This window comes from Nycticebus coucang, chromosome 19, assembly GCF_027406575.1.
Source record: "Nycticebus coucang isolate mNycCou1 chromosome 19, mNycCou1.pri, whole genome shotgun sequence".
In the NCBI taxonomy this organism is placed as follows: domain Eukaryota; kingdom Metazoa; phylum Chordata; class Mammalia; order Primates; family Lorisidae; genus Nycticebus; species Nycticebus coucang.
Genome location: NC_069798.1, coordinates 15,855,036 through 15,868,712, shown reverse-complemented (window position 1 = coordinate 15,868,712; position 13,677 = coordinate 15,855,036). Strand labels below are relative to the sequence as shown.

General features: G+C 45.0%; 1 protein-coding gene across 2 annotated transcripts in view; it reads right to left on the bottom strand.

The window, feature by feature from the left end:
• Positions 1–13,677, bottom strand: part of TTC39C (tetratricopeptide repeat domain 39C) — a 121,416-nt gene that overhangs the window by 20,016 nt on the left and 87,723 nt on the right. For both annotated transcript variants that reach the window (XM_053571984.1, XM_053571985.1), the window contains one exon: positions 2,365–2,458. In XM_053571984.1, the coding sequence (XP_053427959.1) occupies positions 2,365–2,458 (94 nt within the window). The remainder of the gene's footprint in view (positions 1–2,364; positions 2,459–13,677) is intronic.

Here is a 13,677-nt window from a genome sequence, read left to right as displayed (position 1 = left end):
GCGTCCTTCTTTCAGCAGGGAGAAAACCTAAGGTATCAGGAGATTTGTGACCTGCTCAAGGCCACACAGTTAATAAAAAGGAAGAAGGGTGGATCAAAGTCCAGTGCTTTTTCTTTTACACAATATCGCCTCCATAAAAAACCCAACCCTGGTATCAGGTGCATCGCTAAGCAACGGTGTCATCTGGGGCTTGTCATTTGAACCAGGGGGTGGGGAGATACGCACTTCCAGAAAATTCATTGTCAAATAAGGATATGATGTTGACATAGCTTAAGCATTTGGGCTAATTATTTTTATTCTATAATAGATGTCATATTTGAATTAAATATGAAATAAGCATGGAAGGCAGTGATGGGCCTGAAGAAGAAATCTGACTTGCTCTAACTCCCTGGTTAACCCCACTGAGGCCTGAGTTGGATGCTTTCTAAGCATCCTAAACATTGTATACTGCCATAGACCTTAAAATACACCAAAAAACGCCATCAAAGCTAGACTTTTTAATTCAAGTGTTTTGAAACCTATTTCATTCTATATTATGGCTCTTACACAGAACTCTGGCAGAGTTTAGATGATATAAAAGTGTATTTCCCACTGGATTATTCTTCCTGTCATCTTTTAAAATTACATTTAAAATGTAATAGTGTTCACCAGGCAGTTCCGAATCTTTTGGTTTATAGTTTTTGTAGTTTTCTTTTAAAGATTCAGGAAGATAATTATATCCACAGGGCCCCGAACTGACGGGTGTCACTCGCTCCCCAGCTCTCTCCACTTTCCCATCCCTGGGCTTCTGCAGACAGCCTCTGAGTCCCAATTTCCCCTTGGGGTTTCCCTCAATGCCTCCTTTCTCCTCTCTCTCCTCCTTTGTCATTTCTTTTCTATGAGCTGTATGAAGTGACCTTGCAGTATGAGCCAAGCTGAAACTCCAAAAAGGTATGAGACCCTTACTTTAAAAAAAATTTTGTTTCGATTTCAAGTCCCCAAGTTTCATTTACTCAGTGTAAAGGATTTTGAAATTACCAATGTAACAGAATCATAAATTCAGTGCAGTCACCCAAAGATGTGTAGCAACAATTTTGGAGAAGGAGGGGGTAAAAATCTTAGGCAAATAAATACTTGCAAGTTTGTTTATAAATTGATCTCCCAAGGCTAGGCTCGGTGGCTCACACCTGTAATCCTGGCACTCTGGGAGGCCGAGGTAGGTAGATGGCTTGAGCTCAGGAGTTGGAGACCAGCCTGAGCAAGACCAAGACCCCATCTCCACTAAAAGTAGCCAAGAGCTAAAGTCCTAGCTCCTCGGAAGGCTGAGGCAAGAAGATGGCTTGAGCTCAAAAGTTCGAGGTTGCTGTGACTTATTATGACTCCACAGCACTCCACCCAGAGAATGAGAATGAGACTCAAAATAAATAAATGAGACACAGAACGAGACTCAAAATAAATAAATAAATCTCCAGGAGGGGAGAGGCAGAAGGTAGCAGCCAAAGTGTACACACGCATGGAGAGCCTGATGCACACCAGGGATCCCCCCTGAGGCTTCATGTGTGTTGTTTCACATAAGCCTCATAACTGCTATGAGAGGAGGCAACTATGTTGCTCATAAGGTTTGGGCTACTCGTCCAAGGTCAAGGTCTCAGAGCTAGTTGATGTAAAGGCTGAGATTGGGCCAGGCATGGTGGCTGACACCTGTAATCCTAGCACTCTAGGAGGCCGAGGCAGGTAGATAGCCTGAGCTCAGGAGTTCGAGGCTAGCCTGAGAAAGAGCAAGACCCCTTCTCTACTAAAAATAGAAGAAAAAAAAAAACTAGTTAGGCATGGTGGCTGGCACCTATAGTCTCTGCTGTTTAAGAGGCTGAGCCAAGAGGATGACTGAGCACAAGAATTTAAGGTTGCTGTGAACTATGATGCCATGACCAGGGGACAGAGTGAGACTGTCTCAGAAAAGAAGAGAAAAGAAAAGGGAAAAGGAAAGGAAACGGAAAAGGGAAAGGGAAGGACAAGACAAAGCTTGGACTGGAGTCCAAATCTCTCTTAGGCTGTATTTTTCTTCTCAAGTAAACATCAGTGGGAAGGAGGAACAATGCTGGGAATTCTAATGTGCAGCCAAATAAGGTATTTTTAAATAGTTATTTATTTTTAGCCATTATCCTAAAATCAAAAGGCTGTGAAGAACAAAATGTTATTAAGAAGTAATGAGATTCAGCGAGGTTAGTGTCACTGCGTGTGCCGTGATGATAATGGATGTCCTTATTATCATGGAAGCCACAGGCCATCCCACACAGACAGACTGAATGGCAGAATAACGGAAGCCGCACAGGAGCACATTCACACTACTGTGGAAGAGGAGCTGCACGGGCGCTTCATAGTTACCGATTTCATATAGACACACATGCTGAATCTCTCTCTGATCGACGGCAAGTTCCAAAGCTGTGTGGAAAGACGCCAAGGCACTGTTGATTTGACACTAGGGAAAAAAATGAAAAGACAGTTACTGGCTAAGATCTGTTGAGGGCAGTACAACCAGCATAATTCAAAAGCATCTTTCCCCTTGGTAGTTATTTTAAACGGATTAAGCAGTAGAGAAGAGAGGGATTTAAAGGTTGCTAGGGAAACACTCCAATTTGCCCCATATGGTTGTGAGATTAACCTAAGCCCGCCCAGCTCACACCCACGTTCTCCTCCACACACGCTCAGGTCTGCACTGTAGAACTTTCTATATTCTAATTATCTGCTAATCTAGCCCCCAGCTACCAGATATGACTGAACAGGGCAGGGACTACACTTCACCCTCCTGTGTGAAGCGGACCCTGGCACAGAAATACTCCCAGTTGGCACTGAGGGAATGCATGCGGCCACTCCCATCTGGCCACCCGCAGCGACCCACTCACTCACTCGTGCGACCAGTTGACAGTTTGAGTCTATACCCTGGAATGCTGGTCCCGAATCACTTCTGCTCATCAAATCTCCTCTCCCAACACTTCAGAAATTCTCTAAGGATCTGGATTACATTTCCAACATTTGCATTCACCTAATACCCTAATACCATCTGGAATCCAAGATCCTCTCAAAATATTTGTTCTATTTATTCCCAGTTAAGTACATTTTGTTTTTTGCTCCACTGAGGATCTCTTGCAATGTCTGCCAATGTAATGCCACAAGGACCTCGTGGGAGCAAATAAAAAGCGTCACCGGGATTACATTAGTTTAATCCTAGCTAGGCCTCCATAGGTAGGAAACATCATGTAAATCAAAGTCCTAAATGCCTGAAACACTTGACTCGGCCGGTTCTCAGGGTGTGTGTAACGCCCAGCCCTCCTTTCTTGCTCCAGCTGTGCCAGAGCTTCCTTGTCCCCACACTTGCAGGGATGTGGCTTCTTCCTTGTCCCTCCTCCTGGGCGTCTCTGTACCTCCTGCTGCTCCGCTGTCACCCTCACCCCCATCCCTGCAGCAGCGTCTTCTCTTCACAGCCAGCCAGGCGGGGACAGATCATTAACTGTCCCCACAGGAACACTCTCCCCTGTTGTCAGGAAGGTTTGAACTTGGCATTCGGTCTGTCTGTCATCAGCATCTGGGAATGTCAGCCCAGGAGCCACAGAAGACACGGATCACCCACTGCACCACTGAGTCCTGTTCTCACGGCACATCTAGTGGAGGGGACTCACGGGGAGGGGAGCCAGGCCCTCACTGAAGGTGGAAACTTACATTGATTCCAAGTACAGAGTGCCAGTGAGGCAAGCAAACCAATCTTTGCCAACAGTGAGAGTGTGTGCCCCGTGTGCAGACACCTGGACGCTCATCACACCCCATCTCTGCTTCTCCCCCTCTCTGCAGACAGTTCTGTTTAGCACACGTACACACAAACCACAGCCTCAGGGGTTTCCACCTATCTCCTCACTTTGATAAATTAGTGATACTCAGCTCTCACACACAAGATTATTTCTGGATGGGTCATCACCGCGGAACTGCCCCCAGTGGTGGGTTCAGCACAATCATGCTGTCCTTCAGAGGACAGAAAATCACTCAGAAAACATTTACTGGGCAATCACCATGTGCCAGAGATCGAGCTGGGCACTGGAGATACAAAGATGAGTCAAAACAAAGGGGGGGTGGAACACTATGATAAGAGGGTCTTTAACACAAGCAATCAGTGTAATGTTGTTCTTTGTACCCTCAATGAATTCCCAACAATTAAAAAGCTTTGAATGCAAGTAAAGGAAAGAGAAGCCAAGAAGTAGTATTTGAATGAACACTCTGAAGAGCTCTCAGAGATAAGGTCTGTGTTAATCCCACTTTCAGATTTACAAAGTGAAATTCAAAAAGATCAAGGACCTTGGTCAAGGTCCACAAAGTAGCATCTGACTAGTACTAACGCTCTGCTCTGACTGCCTCTGAAGTACCCTTTCTCGGCAGGGCATGTGGCTCACGCCTGTAATCCTAGCACGCTGGGTCAACTGCCTGAGCTCAGGAGTTTGAGAGCAGCCTAAGCAAGAGTGAGACCCCGTCCCTACTGAAAAAATAGAAAAAATTAGCCGGACGTTAAGGTGCACGCCTGTAGTCCCAGCTACCGAGGAGGGTGAGGCAAGGGGATCTCTTGAGCCCAAGAGTTTGAGGTTGCTGTGAGCTGTGACGCCACAGCACTCAAACCCAGGGTGACAGGGAGGGAAGAAAGGAGGGAGGGAGGGAAGGAAGGAGGGAGGAGGGAGGGAAGGAAGGAGGGAGGAGAGAGGGAAGGAAGGAGGGAGGAGAGAAGGAAGAAGAGAGGAGAGAGGGAAGGAAGGACGGAGGGAGGGAAGGAAGAAGGGAGGAGGGAGGGAAGGAGAGAGGAGGGAGGGAAGGAAGGCAGAAAGGAAGGAGGGAGGGAGGGAACTCTTTCTTCAGGGAGTGTGAGCCCAGATGTGATTAGTTAAGGATCTTGTGATGAGGGATCCTGGATCATCTAGGGGACCCTACATGTAATCACCTGCGTCCTCAGGTTTGACACCCACAGAACAGGAGGAGACACTGTCACCACAGAGGCACAGTTTGGAGTGACACTGCCATAAATCAAGGAATGCCGGCAGCCACCAGAGCCTTAGAGAGGTAAGGAGGGATTCTCCCCACACTGGAAAATGCTGCCTGAGCCGGCTGTATGGAGCTGAGCGCGGCTGTATGGAGCTAAGCGCGGCTGTATGGAGCTGAAGTGCGGCTGTATGGAGCTGTATGGAGCTGTATGGAGCTGAAGTGCGGCTGTATGGAGCTGTATGGAGCTGTATGGAGCTGTATGGAGCTGAAGTGCGGCTGTATGGAGCTGTATGGAGCTGTATGGAGCTGAAGTGCGGCTGTATGGAGCTGTATGGAGCTGTATGGAGCTGAAGCGCGTTATCCGCAGACAATCACCGGAAGTAGCCCCCGCTCTGCCCTGAGGAACAGCCACTATGTGTCTTCCCTTATTCTTCACCAAGGAGGGAATGTTTACGATTGGAAACGAAGATCAGAAAGAATGACACGCAAATGGAGACTTGATTCACAGTTTAATTTTTAAAGAAATGCACAGACTCTGACCTGAAAAGCAGAGAAAATGGGCTTGTATAAAAACGCCCTTAGGCCAAGAGGCTTTTGTCGCATGAATTATGCATGGTCAGACTGTGTCACAGAAACCACTCCAAGCCTCACTAGGAAAATGAGAAAAATCACTGCCTGTATTTTTCTGCTTCCCAAGGAAGCCGGGAAGAACCAAAAGCGCAAGTCGTTGCCAAACGAGCGTATTTACTGATAAACTAAAATCGCCGTCTGGCAGCCCCTGCGTGGCTAACATGTGGAGGAAGCGTGCTTTCCAGTTCCTCCAGCTTTCCCTTCTAAAGGCATTTTCTAGTACTTGTAGCAACTGTAAGGGGGGGTTGTTTCTGGACTAAAAACAAGTTTTTTTTTCGTGTCACCTACAGTACAGTGGTACCATCACAGCTCACCAAAACCCCAAATTCCTGGGCTCGAGTGATCCTCCTGCCTCAGCCTCCCAAATAGCTAGGACCTCAGATGTGTGCCAACACACCTGGCTATTTTTTAATTTTTATAAGCTGAACACTATGTCTTGAACCCCTGGCCTCAAGCTCTCCTCCCACTCTGGCCTCCCAAAGTGCTGGGGTTACAGGTATGAGCCACAGCCCTGGCCTGCTGCTCCATTTTATTCTTTGAGTATTGATGGTAGGTAGAGAAAAACTTGGGATTTTTGCAAGTTGATTTTGTATATGTCTCGTTATTCTTACAAGTTCTCATAACTTTTTAAAAATTTTCTTTAATTTTTTATGAGACATTCAAGTCATCTGCAAATAATGGCAGTGTTGTCTCTCCCTCTATAAGAGACTTATTTATTCACTGGCTAGGAGCACCACTTAAAACACTGAGTCACACACAGCAAGCTCAGCATGGTACCCGGCTTCACTGCTGTCTGTAAAGAGGATGTTTCTAACGTGGTCCCATTAAACATGGTTTGCTGCCGGTTTTTAGTAGATGCCGTTTTTTACCAAATAGGAAAATTTCATTCCTATGTAACACTTGCTAAATTGTTTTGTTTTTATTTTAATCTGGATTGAGTAGCACATTCATTAAACACCACTGAGAGGAATGTTTGGTTTTATCAATCATTTCCTTAATGCAGAGAATAACAGGAACACATTTCCTAAAGCTGAACCATGCTTGTCTTTTTGGAATAAATGCTATTAGGTTATAATACAGCATTTAAAAAAATACATTGTGGGACCTGATTTGCTAATATTTATTAAAATTTTTATATTGGGAATAAAGGACTTGTAGTTTTTTATTCAGTGCTTTACCTTTCTTTTTTCTTTTTTTTTTTTTTTTGTAGAGACAGAGTCTCACTTTACGGCCCTCGGTAGAATGCCGTGGCCTCACACAGCTCACAGCAATCTCCAACTCCTGGGCTTCAGTGATTCTTTTGCCTCAGCCTCCCAAGTAGCTGGGACTACAGGCGCCCGCCACAACGCCCGGCTACAGTGCTTTACTCTTTAGTATCAGGATAATGCCAGACTTGTACAACTAGCTGAAAATACTTTCCTCCTTTCTATTCTCTGGAATGATGTATATAACGAGCCGACTTTTTCAAGTCATACTTTTCCACTGACTTATTGATTTAAAATACTTAAATCATCATAACTTAAAATTCTTCTCCATGGCCACATAGTATAACAAGAAAAACTTTAGACAATACTACCAAATTCCAATGCCAATTTTATTTTATTTATTTCTAGTTTTAGAGACAGGCTCTGTGTCACCTGGGCTAGAGTGCAGTGACATCATCATAGTTCACAGCAACCTCAAACTCCTGGGCTCAAATGGTCCTCCTGGTTCAGCCTCCCAAGTAGCTAGGACTACAGGTCTGTGCCCAGCTAATTTTTCAATTTTTTTTTTTTTTTTGTAGAGTCGGGATCTCACACTTGCTGGTGCTAGTCTCTTGAACTTATGACCTCAAGCAATTCTCCTGCCTTGGTCTGCCAAAGTGCCAGGATTATAGGTGTGAGTCAACGTGCTCAGCCATTGCTAATTTTATAATCAACATAAGTTTGGAACTTTGGGAATAATTTGTTTTACGTATACTCTCAGGGGATACTGAAGTAAATAAATTCATATGAACGTAATGCTCTTAGAAAACGTCCATGTCTTTAAAAATAAGTGTCACCTGTCAATAGTGCTGGGAAATAATTCACAGTATCATTTTCCAACATTCAAAACACACGCTCAAAGTAAGTGGCAATTAAGTTTCCCACCATTTTTTTCAGACTCACTAGGAAAAATTTGAGATTTTACCTAGTAGGTATAATTAATAGCTGTTTAAATTAAGATTCTATCATAAATACACAAGTATATACTTTGCCTAATACCAAACACATGTGTGTTCTTTGGAGAAAAAGGGGACAAAGAAAAAGGACACATGGTCATGAGGGATGGAGGTACCACAGGTAACATCTTCCATACGAGTTTTAAATTTTCAAGCTATTTTTTACAGAGAATTCAAATTAACCAACAAGAGAAAATAACCCCATTTATAAGTGGGTAAGAAACTTGCACCGATATTTCTCTGAAGACAACAGACGGAAGGCCTACAAACACATGAAAAATTCTCATCATCCTTAACCATCAGAGAAACGCAAATCAAAACCACTCGATCACCAAACTCTGGTGAGATTAGTCCACATCACAAAATCTCAAATCTGCAGATGCCGGCATGACGCAGAGAGAAGGGACACTTTGCACTGCTGGTGGGGTTGAGAACTAATACAATCTCTATGGACATAAGTATGGAGAATTCTCAAAGAACTAAAAGTCAATCCCTCGATCCCATTACTAGGTGTCCACTAAGAAGAAAAAAAATCATTTTACCACAAGGACGCGTGCACTAGAATGTTTATTGCAGCTCACTTCCCAATTCCAAGACACAGCATCAAACCAGGTGCCCATTCATAATCCAATGAATGGATTAACAAACCGTGGTGTATGTATACCATGGAGTACTATTCAGCCACAAGAAAAGATGGAGGCTTGACATCTTTTGTGTTTACCTGGATGGAGCTGGAATACATTTTTTCTTAGTAAAGTATCGCAAGAACGGGGGAAAAAGTATCCAATGTACTCAACACTAATATGAAACCGATATATAAACAATTATATGCCCATATGGAAGAAAAACGCAAGTATAGTCTAGCAAGGGGAAGGAGAGAGGACTAGGGAAGAGGAAGGAGGGAGGGCAACTGGCGGGATCTCACCTGAGGTGCACAATGTCAGGGTGTTCAACTCACCCCCAGGTGAAGGGCTCAACTACAACTTGAACTTTACCTTAGAAATGAAAACAATGTAACCTAAACATTTGTACCCTCATATCAATCTGAAATAATGTTAAAAAAAAAGAACGTCACACTCTAAAGAGAAAAATTATTATTATCAAGTTATTCTTACTAAGATATTTCTACCCTAATATATGTTTTAAGCCCTTTACAAAAGAAAGATCTCCAAGCATAACTATGAAGACACGAGCAAGTGTGAGTAATTTTCAGAGTCAGTACATTATGCTTGGGGTCTACTAAGGTTCCATATTGTTCTATTCAAAAATTTTCACTAGCAATACCCAACTGAGAGATTCACGGCATTTAGTTACAGAGAAAAAGTTTCCATTCCCAGAGCTGCATAAAGAAGTGGAAATGGAAACAATGCCAAGTTCTTTTGGGGACTTGGCCCAGACTATCGTGCCAAAGGGACATCAAGTTCCAGCCTTCTCTGAATTTGTAACACAAGATTCAGCTTCCCAAGCAAGTAACTGCCTGTGGTCCCACCTCCAAATTGAGTTTAAGAGTAAATGACCAAGAAGAAAAAAGGTTCGCGAATGCAAAGTTCTCAGTTCAAAGCAAGCCTGCTGGCATTAAGACATTGTTGATACCATTTAATTCTGCTGGGTTAAACCCCAGAGAGGAGGGAACTGTTGTGGAGACAAATCACAGAACACAACAGCCCCGTGGCTGCAGCTGCTTGGAGGGTGTTGCTTCCATAGCTCTGATGTGCGTTTATCCTGGGAATTTTTAATTCTGTTAGATAAATAAGATTGCAGTTTGTAAGGCACAGGCACATTCTATTTTAAGATATTTTAAGCAACTAGTAAGCAAAAGGTTTGTTAGACACAGGCAGAACTCATCAGACTCATTAAAAATACAGAACTACTTAGCAAGTAGGGCACGTGTGCATTAGAAGGATGAAGGGACCAAGAGGGAACTAATATTCACAAGGCACGTGCGTGCCTCAACATACAAGTGTAAATATACAAGAGAACTAAAGATTCTGAATATGAAATATACATGAGAACTTGATAATCACGAGGTCTTAACTTTACTACCCCTTGGTGACACCCATTCTAGCTGCATGAGGGCTCTGCCCCAAACACTAATAAAACCTAGGGCTGTGCGTCAGCCAGCCACACCATCCCTGTGCATCTCTGATTAGTTGTGTGCCACTGGCCCAGGGTGACTTCCCCCTGTGGTCTACTTCTCCTGAACTTCAACACAGGTGCTCTTAACCCCGCTTCAGTGAGGCAGGTTGATGTTCAGAGGACAGTAGGACACTGCAGATCAGGCCGTGTGGTCCTTCTACCTCCCGGCAGCCTCTCTGATGTCTTCCCTTTCCCCTTGCTTCTGGGTGTGTTCTGCACTGATATGTTAACCACGTCATTTCAGCCCACTTTTACTTGGTGTGGGAATTTTCCCACCCTGAGACCTCTGGGAGAACTTACAGATTAGGCACAGGAGGCCACCAAGGCATCAATGGCACCTGCATAAAAACAGAGAAAACACCAGGGGGTCTGTGCAGAGCTATTAGTTGCCAGCTATTATGGGTTGAATTGTGTCCCCCTAAAATTCATGAGTTCAAGCCCTAACCTGTAGTTGCTCAGAATGGCACCTTATTTAGAAATAGGGCTGCTGCAGATGTGTTAGTTAAGTTCAGATGAGGTCACACTGGCGCTGGGTGGACCCTATTTTAATAGGAAAGAGGTCCTTAAAGGAGGGGAAACGTGGACAGAGCGGCGCGCACATGAGGACAGCACCAAGCGAAGATGAGGCAGACGTGGGGATGTCTCTACAAGCCGAGAAAGAGCAAAGGTTGCCAGTGACCAGCTGCAGCCTGGACAGAGGAACAGCGGCAGGTCCTACCTCCACCGCCCTCAGAGGGAGCCAAGCCTGCTGGCGCCTTCATTTCGGTCATTTAGCCCAGAGAACCGCAAGATGACACAGCGTCTGGTGCTTTGTCACAGCAGCCCTGGAAACTAACATGCCAGCTGCCAGGAGGGCCCTTTCTTTGGGAAGCCATTCACTCCGCCCCACCCTCACGTATGTGGGGAGATGGGTGTGTTCTCCAAGGTCAGTGTGAGCCCCTGAATGGAGCTAGATGAATCACAGGGCTGCCACACCCCCACTCGGCACCCACCCCTAGAGGTCTTCTCACAGGTGGCCGGTGGCCAGCAGTGGTGCTGCCCGCACACACGAGCACACGGTCACCTGTCCCAGTGAGTGTGCGCCTGTGCGGCACAGCCACGTGACTTCCCTGTTAGCTCAGCAAACTGTAAGCTAATGTCTACAAATAGCAAGTCACCAGCTCCAGAGATTTTATCAGCTTGCAAATATACAAGCAGTTTATACAGGGCCAATCTCCCTACAACTTTTTCAATCCTAGAATGTTTTCAGTATTAGCCAATCATTTGTCCAAGTTGTTTTAATTTGCATTTCCTTGTTTGCTGTGAGGTTCATATATTGTTGGTGGTTTGTATGTTTTATTTCAATGTCTTCTATGTTTAGAAGTTTTGGCTATTTTTCATTTTCTATGTTTATAGTTATCCTTTCATTATGTCCTAATTTTATAAGAGCTCCTCCATCCCTTTTATAGAGACAGGGTCTCACTCTGTGGCCCTGGCAAGAGTATAGTAGTGTGATCATAGCTCACGGCAACCTTAAACTCCTAGAGATCAAGCGATCTTCCTGCCTCAGCCTCCTGAGTAGCTGGGACTACAGGCTCCAGCCTGCATGCCCAGCCAATTATTTTATTCTTTGTAGAGATGGAGTCTTATTATGATGCATATACTTGTCTTGAACCTCTGGCCTCAAGTGATCCTCTTTCTGTGGCCACCCAAAATGCTACGATTACAGGCACGAGCCTCTGTTTTAGCCTCTCTATATTAGAGACACTAATACTTCAATTGTTTTTCATAGTTTTATGAAAACTATCAATCTTTTCATCAAATTATAATCAATTTTATCAATTTTTTTCTTACTATGCTTCTTAACATGTTTCTCCCTCTTGATGGGGGAGATGGAGGTGTTAACACTATGAGGCAGGTGGAACCCATGAGTGTGCATAATTAGGGAGATGCTCCAACATGTCATAACTATTGCTGCTCCCATCCTGACAAAAACCCATGAGCTACAGAAATAGTATATTGATCATCACGACATCGCTGGGAGGGAAAGAGAGAGACTATTCTTTACATGCATTCACATACGCTCACTCACATACGTGTACACAAACCTGGCTGGCTAAGTGCCAGGCATTGACTCAGAGTCCCTGTCCTGGGGAGCTTATGGTCTCATTGTAAAGGGGAGAGGCAGACAATGAACAAATAAGGGCGGGTCTCCCTGAAAGGGTGGCTTGAACAGAGAGACTCACAGAAGTGAGAGAGTGGTCAAGGCAGATATTAGAGGTAAAGTGTCCTATGCAGGGGCCCAGAAGGTGCAAAGGCCCTGAGGCAGCCATGGAGGGAGCGGAGGGAAGGCAGCAGCAAGGCAGGAGTGGAGTGGGAGGGGGAAGAGGTGGGCGACAAGGCTACAGAGGCCACGGCCATCAGTTCATGCAGGGCCTTGCCAGTCTTTCTGAGAATCTGGGGATTTACGCTGAATGAGAAGGGAACTTATTTAAGGGTATGTCACACAGGCAAGAGGCAATGTGACTTAAATTCTACTTTAAATTTTCCTTACTAAGTCACTGTGACAGATGTGTTGAGAACAAAAGCAGAGAGTCAGTCAGGAGACACACAATCGTCCAGGAGAAAAGCACCGTTGGCTGGGCTGGGGGAGCGAAGAGAGGAAGAAAGAAGTGGCCTCTGAAATTCCCAATTCATTAATAAAATTCCATTTAGTACAAGGAAGTAACTGTCCAATATGAACAAGGAAAGACACAAAAAGACTCAGCAGAGAAATAAAAGATGATATTGACCTTGAAATGCATTCCCTTGGAAACACGGCAGAGGGCGGCAGTGAATCCTGAAGGGCTGGATCATGGGCACCCTGGTCGTGACTGCTGACTGCACAGACTAATCGATGCCAGCGTCATGATGAAACTGTAAGTTTCCTGTGGGCATGGAACTTTCATCGCCCAGAAGGCCTTTGATATCACAGGCAATAAACATCTGATTATGCACAAATAATGGATATAGCAGTCATATTTTCAGCATCTCCACTTGAATGAAAAGCAATCCCCTTGAAGAAGGAGCTATGAGGGTGGTGCCTGTAGCTCAAGGAGTAGGGTGCCGGTCCCATATGCCGGAGGTGGAGGGTTCAAACCTAGCCCCGGCCAAAAACCACAAAAAAAAAAAAAAAAAAAATATATATATATATATATATATAAAGGGCGGTGCCTGTGGCTCAGTTGGTGAGGCACTGGTCCCATATACCGAGGGTGACGGGTTTGGGCCCGGCCCCGGCCAAACTGCAACCAAAAAATAGCCGGATGTTGTGGCGGGCGCCTGTAGTCCCAGCTGCTCGGGAGGCTGAAGCAAGAGAATCACTTAAGCCCAGGAGTTGGAGGTTGCTGTGAGCTGTGTGAGGCCACGGCACTCTACCGAGGGCCATAAAGTGAGACTCTGTCTCTATAAAAAAAAAGAAAAAGGAGCTATGTAACCAAAACCACCACTAATGGCTGCAGAACTGATTAATGCACCACAACAAGATTCCCTTGGCATCTCAACTGTTATGCACATGATTTTAACATCTGTGATGGGAAGTCTTTCTACTGGGATTTGCAACTCAGACATGACGCTGTCTAGATAGGAAAGGAGCGTTAGACAAACCCGAGTAGGCACCGTGTGCTGAGTGCTGGGCCTCACCCAGGCTGCATTATTTAAGGCTGGCATCTGCTCTGGTGGTGGGACTGCCCTCCTTT